This window comes from Lutjanus erythropterus, chromosome 11 (genome assembly GCF_056507025.1).
Source record: "Lutjanus erythropterus isolate fLutEry1 chromosome 11, fLutEry1.hap2, whole genome shotgun sequence".
Lineage (NCBI taxonomy): Eukaryota > Metazoa > Chordata > Actinopteri > Lutjaniformes > Lutjanidae > Lutjanus > Lutjanus erythropterus.
The window spans coordinates 20,032,742-20,043,603 of record NC_139327.1 but is presented as its reverse complement, the minus strand read 5'-3'; the positions used below and the strand labels follow the sequence as shown (position 1 = coordinate 20,043,603).

At 38.2% G+C, this 10,862-nt stretch overlaps 1 protein-coding gene across 1 annotated transcript; it reads right to left on the bottom strand.

Moving 5' to 3' along the window:
* Window positions 1–885: 885 nt before the first annotated feature.
* chek1 (checkpoint kinase 1) lies at window positions 886–9,257 on the bottom strand. Its single transcript, XM_084731200.1, has 14 exons — window positions 9,105–9,257; window positions 8,071–8,136; window positions 7,400–7,514; window positions 6,803–6,911; window positions 6,197–6,261; window positions 6,049–6,118; window positions 5,768–5,956; window positions 4,978–5,082; window positions 4,296–4,379; window positions 4,131–4,209; window positions 3,883–4,051; window positions 3,578–3,709; window positions 3,129–3,230; window positions 886–1,389 (listed from the first exon to the last, which is right to left on the bottom strand). The coding sequence occupies exons 2-14, from the start codon at window positions 8,133–8,135 to the stop codon at window positions 1,306–1,308; spliced, it is 1,368 nt and encodes a 455-aa protein (XP_084587326.1). The 5' UTR covers window position 8,136; window positions 9,105–9,257; the 3' UTR covers window positions 886–1,305.
* Between the last annotated feature and the right edge of the window lie 1,605 nt (window positions 9,258–10,862).

Below are 10,862 nucleotides of genomic sequence, written 5' to 3'. Positions count from 1 at the left end.
TATCACACATCGTCAAACACGGGCTGCAGTTATACCCACAGCCACGCAGGTAAACTGCTGGTGGGGTGGTCCATAAAAATTTACATGTGAGATCAATGTTGTGTGAAAAAAATATATCATCAATGAGGAAAATATTAACTAGGTTCTGTAAAATTTTAACGCATTTTAAGCTTAATTTTTCAACACGCAGACACTTCAGAGCAGAGTAGGGTCATTGTGTCTATTGCAGGGCACGTTTTACAACTCACATTTTTAATGCCTTTCTTTATCATCTGTGATGTGAAAACATCACATCTTCAGTACGGCTGCCCCCGGTAGTCAAAGATTCAAATCATCAGTCTGAGCCCCTGTAGTCAACTGAGATTCTTCCAGCCGAGCATTTTTTTTTTCTCTTTTTCTTTCATCACTCAGCAAGCATCACAGGTACAGGATAAAACAGATATCAGCTTAAAAATGCATTGGAAGAAAATGAGGAAATAAAGAGAATCAAATATATTTTGGTATTAGCTGGTGCATTTGCTAAAAAATCTCTGTCTGGACCACATGCACTGTCAGTTGACTGATGAGAGAAGGTGAAAGGAGTGGTCAGTAAACAAGTTTGAGCTTGTTTTTTGTCTGTGTCATTGTACAAAGAACAATGTAACAGCATGATGAGCTGTAAACTTTATAGTCTCTAAATCACCACAAAACTGTGATGGAAGCAGAGAAGAGTGATAGAAACACATAGCAGCATGATGATCAGACACCTCATCCAGAAGCACCAATCAGGTGCCACTTTTATGTTGTTTGTGCTTGTTTTTGACACCGACAGGCTCAAATAGTTCTAGTTGGTGTCTGGCAACATTATGGAAAGGATAACAGCAGTGACAGACCTTACTTTAAATGGTAAGGCACATTTTGTTTAATCAGAAACAACTGTGTAATCACAGAACATTTACCTTACAATGCTGCTCCTTTAATAATTTATTCAAGACTCTGGACTGTATTGTGTCAAACATAATCAGAACAAATCAGTCTTATCAAAGGCAGAACATAGACACACTACTTCTTGATAATCACATTCTACCACTACAGCAAACCTTGTAACAGACCCTTTAAAAAAGGGAGGACTTGATCCAAGTTTTCAAAATGTCTGCTCTCCTGACATTTAACACTTAACCCAGTTCTCAGGATCAAAGGACAAGAACATATGCAAAAACACTTGAGGAGAACATCAGAATACATTTAAAATATCAACAGAACATCTAAATATATACATGTTGTCTTTCACGTTCATAGCAGTGTGCACTTTTTTGTGGAGGCTCCTCATGTGATCTTCTGAGTGCTGATGATGTCACTGAGCTTCTGTTTTATTTTCACAAAGAGACGCTTAAACTCCAGACCGTCACCCTGGAAACAGACACACACGCGTGTCAACATCTTGCACTCACACAGTGAGCTAAATGTATCTCTTAGACCTACAGTACCTGCTACATCAGTTTTCTCAAACCTTTTAAACCACACACCAACTCAGAAAATGTTGGGCTCTCCAAGTTGTTACTGATGTTAAACCCTACCCTATTCAGCTATAGTTCATGCAGGAAGCAGGTTTATTTCTAGTAAGATTATTTATTGTTGACAGCCACAGTGTCTGCACAGAATGGCAGTGGCTTAGTGCCATCACAGTTTAACCCGTAACCAATCATGGATGATGTATGCGCGCTACATGTATGAATGTGACTACATAGCAGGCCGATATTGAATCAAAAATATTGCAGGGAAAGTATTTGTAGCATTTTGATTGTACGTTTTATAATTAATTTGTTTCATTTTCCTCAGTGTACCACTAGAGGGAGCTTGAATACCACCAGTGGCACTAGCACTGTAGTTTGAGAATTTAGGCATAAGAGGATTAGGTCCAGGTTGTTAATAGTTTTTTTTATTTATTTATTTATTTTACTTGGTTTGCCTTTCATCTTTGTTACATTTTGTCCTCAAACTAAAACTTTTCACATACCAACCAAGATATGTAAAAATGACAACATATGGACAGAGAGGTAAATCACTGATTGCACAGTTTTGGTGACTCTCATCCTGCATCTTCAGCGCTACAAAGACTCACAGAGGAAATTCAAAATTAAGTGTATTCCTACTGCGTGACAAAAGCTGGTGTCCACTGGCATTGGTGCTTGTCATTTCAAGAGCCATTTTTGAAATGGCTTGTTGGTAAAGATATTTTCCCTTGTTTGATTCAGTTTAACTTTACAAATAAATATGTTTTATAGAGACAAAGTCGGTAAGTTTGCCTTCCCCATGACAAAATTAAGAGAACCGGATCCCACCTACTGTCAAGGGGTCAGGGAGTTTGCTATGAAATACGACTTGAACCCTGTTGTTTCAGCCCGTATTTGTTTACATTTTGGAAGAAAATCTACTATAAAAAGTATATCGATTTAACTAGTATGCATGTAGACACAACTGAAGCAAACTTAAAAACTTTATGATTCTCAGGCAAGTTGAAGAGTTATAAGGAACATCTTTTTCTAAGCAGATTTCTCGACATTTATTTGTGATGGACATCAGACATAATGATATCCTCTGGAAATGTCACACTGAATATAAAAATAGGGCTGCAACTAACAATTATTTTCATCATTACTTCTTAAGACTATCTAATATCAAGAAATTGTGAAAAAAAATCTCAATTTCTCAGAGTACAAAAGTGACTTTTTCAAACTGCTGCAACTGTCCAGCCGATGGTCCAAAATACAAAAAGACTCTTCATTTAAAATTGTAAAAAGCAAAGAAAAGTAACAAATCCCCTGAGCCAAGAGCCATTTAGTTTCATTATACTGGACAGAAGGCAGACATTTCTATGGCTGATATCTCCACAACTCTGCAGCTCACACCAAAACAGTCCTGATGGATAAACAGCACTACAGGCCAGGAGAAAAATATGCACTTTTTGGGGTGAACTGTCCCTGTAAAGAAAATAAAAGGGGCCAATGCTGCTTCTTTACTTCTTCCATTATTCTCTTTTTTGTTGTTCAGTAGCATTTAGTGGTAGACTGTTATCTCAACTAGAATGTGGTATTGGATTATTCATGTTAGAAACACTATATTGATTATTTTGAAATGCTAACACCCACCTTAGACAGTCTGAAGTCCAGCAGCACTCTCTGATTCATCTCCAGCAAATGGACTTTGAAGATGAGCTTGTTATTACGTTTGTCCAGTGTGCTCACCGTCACCTAAATTGCAGACAGAAATTCAGTGGTAAGGTAGGCATTTAAGGATAGCCACATATATTTAGAGTCAAAAATCTTCACGCAGTCAGCAAAACAGAAGTCTATGCGAACTAAAGTGTGAATCATTTTTCATCGCTTCCATATAAAATGCATTCAGTGACCACATTTTCCAAAATCCATGACTTCTTTCCTCATTCATATTCCACCACCTGCAAAACATTATATATTTGCAGCACACTTTTCTAATGCTAACATGCTGTTTTCAAAACTGTTAAAAATACATTCAAAACAAAATGTAAAAAAACAAAACAAAAAACAACCAAACACCCAAACAAAAAAAACTGATGTACCTGTTTGTTGCAGGCGAGTTTGAAGCCAAGCGCCAGGCCATCACAGGCATCTTTCAGGGCAGTTAAGGAAGCGTCAGCATTCACAGTGGTGAAGAAACGCGTCATTCTCCGAACTAATCTCTGCCATGGCGACTACACACAGAAAGTAAGAAGAAGTTAGAACATATAAAAAATGAACAAGTATCAATGCAGCATTCAGCATTTTAAGGTAGGGTTTCATGAAATATAAAGTTACCTTTGCATGGAAAAACAGGAAACAAACAAAAACTCACATCTGCCCTTTTGTAAAAGAGTACGTGAATTACCTGACTGGCTCCCGGTGTTCCCAGTAGCTGACTACCCAACAGCATGTGCTCCGGCTTGGTCGGCTGAGAGAAGCTGACTTGACCTTCGGTTTGTCCGATTAACAACATGGCTTCCCACCCACCTGCCGCAAAATCAGGCTGAGAGCTGGAAAACTGCATCCTGTCATCGCTGCGGAGGGAGAGATGTGGTCTCAATATACACCTTAATAAACCTTTCAGCTAAAATAAGAAGGACACAGAGGTCTGACCTGTTGGCCCGAGATATGAGTCCCTCTTCTGATCGGAGATGTTTGTTTCCTCCTGAGCCCAGAGGTGTTTGCTTTACACCTGCAGAAATACACAGAGAGACATCAGTGCAGTGAACATTAAATTTAAAGTTGAAATTGTTCTTATGTACTGATACTGAGACTTGCCTTGAGTAAACCAGCGGTCTTTCTGTATGTCTGCAATGGTGATTCGTGCATCCGGACTGGCCAGCAGCAATTTAGACAACAAACCTGGAGAGAGATGTAAATATCAAAGACTATTCCTAACATTTAATATTTAAACTTATTTAGTATGTGAGTGAAAGATTTAGTATGGAATGCAGGGATATATTGTTTTTACAGCACGTCAACCATGCAGATGTCCGCCATGTTTCAGGCACTGTTCCTGATTATTGTCACTCAAAATGGTTAATTTTGGTCAACCACATATGAGCTTGTAAGAACTAGAAGAGAGTGCAGATCTCCACCAGGCAACAGAAGTACCTACTGCAATGACACCACAACTGCCAGATAAAACCATTAACATGAGCTCCACATACATTGTCTCTAGCTGAAACAAAATTTCAAACTGAAGCAGTTGTTGATCACGTGGCCCCTAGTGACCAGTTAAGACGGGTGAGAAGTCAGCTGTCAATGGTCATATAAAACAGAGCAGTCAAAAAAACAGAATTACCGCCTCACAGTTTTATGTCTCCACCTACCAGTCAATTTACAGGACTCATAATGTATGCAGTGAAGGCATTGATTATAAAACTTATTATATTGACCTTTGAGGTCCCGTGGTTATACAGGACCAAGAGTGTAATACTCTATGCCATCTGGGACTTACTAAGAGGCATTGGTTGTATTTTCTTCCAAGGAGGTAGGTACGTTTTCTTTTGAAGCCAGTCTGAATACTCTTGACAGCTCTCAGTAGGCTGGTCCCATGGCAGCTCTGAAAAAGAAGCAACACAAAGACAAAATGTTTCCACACATCCACTACATTTGGGGGAAGCTGCTGCAGGCACGGTGAGAAGAAATACTTCAGGACAGCTGCATTAGAATATGTTACATTTTTTCAATATATGTAGAAAGTTTCCTATAGAGTATGGGGTTCACCTGGAGAAAAAAAAAGCACCTCGCCACAATCATCTAAACTGGGGGAGTATTTTAGACAGAGATGCAGCAGTATGCTTCTCTTTAAGCTCCACAAACTGGATAAATCTCATCATAGCAGGACAAACTGCTCCACATGAGCGCTGGAAGTGAAGCACCAAGCGATCCGTCCTGCAGCAGCAGAATTACCCTGTTCACTTTCTGTCAGCACCCAAGAGCTTTATGAGGATTATCAACATGTCAAACATATTTCTGTTAGTAGAAGTCACAAAATATAGAGTTTCTGGATGTTTCTTCATCAACCCAGTGTTAAAAGTGATGTCTTTTACTTTTTTTTAATTTTGATCTGGAACCAACCTGACACTGTATGTTAACGATTTTAATGATATAATAAAAAACAGACCCTGGATGTGGATCCAATCACCTTTCGGCTGAGATCTAGTGAGTCTGTCACTGTCACCACCTTCTTGACTGGGTGTGATATTGCATTCACCACTCTGTAAACACAGGCTCTGTGAGCTTACCTCCAGCCAACATGGCAGTGAGGACTATCCCACAGGCCCAGATATCTGCAGGTTGGGCTTTGTACTCTGTTTGGCTGAGAAGCTCTGGAGCCACATAAGGAAGAGTCCCGCAGAGTCGATTCAGTAGACGCTCTCTTCCTTTGAACCGAAACATGGTCGCCAGCCCAAAATCTGTCAGCTTCAGGTTATCTAAAGCCAAAAGACAAAAGCAGATGATGGTTATAATAAACACAAACCAATATGATTCCTTCAACACCTGAATTCACGTTATGTTACCTCACCTTTGTCATCCAGCAAAATGTTCTCTGGCTTTATGTCTCTGTGGGTGATGCCAACACTGTGGAGATATTCCTGCAAAAGCGTAACTGAAGATTTACTAACAGCAGAAACAGGCACAGGGGATCACATCAACTCACAGACTTCACTCACCACGGCTGCAATTAGCTGCTGGAAAAATCTATGAGCATCTTTCTCCACCATCCCCACATCAGGCTCTAAAAGATGAACATTTGAATGACTTAAATTAATAACCACCATCCAGTACACAGCAATATATATAATTAAGCATTTCTAGAGAGCAGCAGTAGACTAATGTACCAGACTGATACCAGCCTGTTATTAAATATTGCACCATATTCATATGATGGGTTATCTGAATCAATTTTAATTTTAAGAGCAAAACACATCTATGAAATGCTGCACACATAACTAGTAGTGGGTTCAATTTGGAGCCTGGTATGACCTGCTAGATAACTGGGCAATTTAAGTGTGATGGAGAGAAGAACATTTCCTGATTTAGCTGCTCATAATAAAAGCTTTTTGACAACAAAATAACAAAGGGCTTTTAATGTGAAAAACTGAGAGGAAATTAAAGGGTTTTTTGTTTTACAGCTGCTCCAGCTGAGCTCGTCTTAAGTTAAATGAAACCCTCAAGGGCAATTTTCTGTAATGTAGATGCATATCTCTGTCATGCCAGGCTGATATGCTGAGTCAACAGGCCAGCACGTGTGTATGGAAAAGGGATATAAGTCTCACCAATTCGGTCAAAAAGCTCTCCACCAGTACAGTACTCCAGGAAGAGATATACAGTCGAACCTTCCTTGCGATGACCAAAAAAACGTACGATGTTGGTGTGGTTGAGCATCTACGAAATGGTAGAAAATTTCAGTTTTAAAAGTAAAACATTTCAGTCTATTTCAAACCATTAATCACTCAACCTGTTTTCACATATGCACTCCAAATTACATCCTGAGAATCAGGTCTAGACATCAAACCTGAATGTGCCCTTTCACACTTTTAGCAAGCATTAGGAGATTGTACGCGTCAGGTGTCTTCTCACACATTACAAATGATAAATGATACATACATGTATTGTATATCCAATGCCCAAGTTAAAACTAAAACTATTACAAAGTTGTACTTAAGATCCACAGTGAACTCCAGTTTGAATTCTTACATGTTTCACAATTTAATAGCTGATTTTTACAAGATGTCATGTCCCCTGCTAGCACTGTTAACAAATGTAAATCACTTCTGTTTCATTTTTTCTCATGTAACATTAAACCCAGTGTCAATACCTCCATGCTTATAAGCTTTAAGTCATACTAAGTGTACTGAAGGTGACTTTCCTACCTTATGCACACAGACCTCCTTCTTGACATTTTCAGCACACTCTTTTGTCTGCGAGGTGTCGATCACCTTCACTGCCACCGCCTCCTCTGTCTGTCTGTTCACCAGCAGTCTCACTCTGCAACCATGAACACAAAAGAGGTGACACAACAAATCGAAGCCACGATGAAGATCGGGGTGAGAATGAAACAATGGCTGGTTTCACAATAAAATTACCGTTTCGAATCTTAATTATCATGATGACCATGTTTGATTACCACACTTTGAAAAACTCAGAGTAAATATTGTTCATTAGCAACAGTCTCCCAGACACAGGCACGGCAGCAACATGGGTTTGTTTTGTGTCAGCAAAAATACTGACATTGCAAACTGATGCCATTTTCAAACATTGAGAGGTTTTTGACATAAAAGTTGATGAAATTATTTCAGTGTGTGCATTAGAACCTTTTGAAGAGTTTCAGGATTTTTAACACGATGATGATAATGAATGATAACTGATCATTTTAGTCACTCTAATCACGCTATGAAATTTTCAGAATGTTTCACCTCTACCTGACATTGAAAATGTCCAAAGGATACTTGGCTACGATCTCTGTGTATGTATAAGCAGGTTGAGATGTATTACCATGAAAAATGGGAAATAAATGTTTTAATCAATAAAGATAGATTCATACTCTCCATAGGCTCCTTCTCCCAGTGTCTGAACAAGGTCCCAGTCTTGTACGAAAGGCACAGCCATGCTGAAAACAGAATCAGAACAGAAACACTAACTCCCTGTTAGGTTGTCATAGAAACACACACAAACAGTAAAAATGAAACTCAAACTCTTAAGTTTTGAAAAAAAAATTAACAACTAATAATGGTTAATATTTTCAATTGCAATATTTAATTGTTAACAATTATTATACAAATGTTGGAGGTTTCTAAAACTCAAAGATTTGTGTTTATCTAAACAGAAGGGGTATAAAGATACCAAAAAAGTATAATACCACAATAAAAAGTCCATGATAAGATATCATTAAAACCAAAGAAATACAATGAGCTCAAAAAACGTCTGTTATTAAAAAAACGTTAATAAAACAATTTTTAACTTTCAATTTAAAGTGGTCCTGCATTCGTTCTTTGATAAAATAAAAGATAAAGGAGAGCTGTGTCCTAAACATGTACATAAAATTAACATTAACTGATTTAGGCTATGAATGCTTGAATTATCATGTGAAATTGCAAAACATGAACAATGCAACAGTCAGTAGGAGCCATTTTATAAAATGAAAATAAAAAAAAAAAAGAAATCAGCAATGAAACACTGCGGTAGCCACAGTTCAGTACGATATTGAGATTTTTTTTATCGCGATATTTCCTATAGTGTCACATCCCTATTAAACAAGAAACTGACTTATCTCTACGAGTGATTATAGGTCAGCAAAAAGTTGTTCATTTCAAAAATTTCAAAAACAGTTTGATTGAAAACTCCAAAACGTTTTGAATGTTTGATTCGTGTTTTAGTTTACTTCAGGCTGACACTGTCACTGCCAGTGTCTGTCTACTGAATATTTACGATTTTATCTCGTTATTCTATAATCAGTGAAGACGAGACAGCGCTGTTAAATGACACCAACTAACATGACGCACTACAATAAACGAAACAGTTCATACAAATTGAAAAGCGAGCTGTCGTCGATTCGGACTTAAATAACTTAAATCTTACCTGCACAGCCTTCTTCAGCCAGCAGCGCTTTTCCAAGTTTATTCGCAACGATTAGACAAACTTCTCCATGTGCCCGAACCAGCGACTGCAATGAATTTGGCACAAATTTGGCGCGTTGTTGTGTTGCTAGCGATAACTTCCGGCATGTTCGTCATTTCCGCTTCTCCTTCTTCGCGTATTCTACAGTTGCGCGTTCTCTAACCAGCATCGAAGCAGCGCCGTCAACGTGCCGAGTGACTGCGACGCTGACCGAGACAAGTGGTACGATTAACATGTGTCAAAAACACCAAAGCGCCCTGGTTCGGAGGGAAGAAAAAGAAGACAAGAGGAGGAAAAATGGTGGAAAAGACGAAGGTACTAAGTGCTAAGCTAAGTGGTACTTTCTTACTCAGGAAATGGTAACATTAGCAAATTAAATAAATAGCCAAAGTTATTGTCAGGTACTCCCACCTTAATAAAGGTAGATAACAGTGTCTGCCCCATTCCATTCCAGTGGTTGCCGGTTTTGTTGTCTTAATAAATATAAAGTTTAATTTTCAAGATTAACAAAACCTCCTCAATAACAAGCCTACTAAATGAACAACTATAGAGAGTGGTACTCTGAACATATAGTACAGTATATACTCACAAGTCTAATGGGAAGCCAAGTTTAAGAGTTTTGTACACCTTACTGACAAACAGCATTAATACAAAAAACAGAAATCAGCAAAATAATTCAACCACTGAGATGCAAATCAATTGAGTGACCACAAAAAGACATGAAAACTGCAGAGACACAGAACAGTCACTGAGTTACAAAACAACTACAGACACAAAACAACTACAAAGATGTGCAAAACAATCTTAAAGACCCACAAAACAACCACTGATGTGCAAAACAATTTCAGAGTGACCACAAAAAAAACACAAAACAACCACAAAGAGACACAAAACAATCTCAAAGACACTCAAAGCAACAATGAGATGCAAAACTGTATCAAAGTCACCACAAAGATACATACAAACAGCAAAGGGACACAAAGCAACCACAAGGAGATGCAAAAGGACCACGGAAAGAGATACAAAGTGAACGAGTTACCAAACAACCACAAAGACATGCAAAATGACCAGAGGCCTGTACTACAAAGCAGGATGATAGTTAAGTGATTTCAGATTCAGGATTAACCAATTTCATCCTACAACAGAGATTGATTGAAGCATTAAAGTTGTCTACTTGTTTCTTTTATTCTGCTTTTATATTTATTATTTGTTTACAAGTCCATTTTATTTCTTTGCTCTGACCGACTGGTGTGTTATCCTAAATGTCCGAAGTGTATCTATCCTTATAAATAAGACAGGGTCGTTCACAAATATATCATTTAGCACATTTAATAATCTGTCTGTAGATCAGATGGTGGACAAATGATTAGTAGCCTAGTAATAAATTATATATTTCTCTCCCAACCGCAGCTGACAAAAAAGACTCAAAGTGTCTCACACCATAAAAATACATCCAAACAGCTACTCTAATGATGGAGCAGTGATATTATAAGGCCCTGGGTCCATTTTTTCCCAGTATTTTTTTTCCCAGCTGAAAACATCAGGCACCCTTCTGAAAACACTCTGCTGGGAGCACATGAGCCCACAGCATGATTTCAGCTAAACTATTAATTTACACCTTGAACTGCTGTTAATGAGTGATTAATGTTGTGTGTTACATATTTTAATGTGTTGTTTTCTATGTTCATTGTACAACACAAAGACACACAAAACAGTCAC

Excerpts from the sequence above, each read along its gene's own strand:
- chek1 (XM_084731200.1), bottom strand. The coding sequence starts at position 8,135 with ATGGCTGTGCCTTTCGTACAAGACTGGGACCTTGTTCAGACACTGGGA. Across the intron at positions 7,515-8,070 it reads GGAGAAGGAGCCTATGGAGA|AGTGAGACTGCTGGTGAACA; the intron begins GTATGAATCTAT and ends TCATGGTTGCAG. Across the intron at positions 5,957-6,048 it reads CATTTTGCTGGATGACAAAG|ATAACCTGAAGCTGACAGAT; the intron begins GTGAGGTAACAT and ends TTTTGGCTTTAG.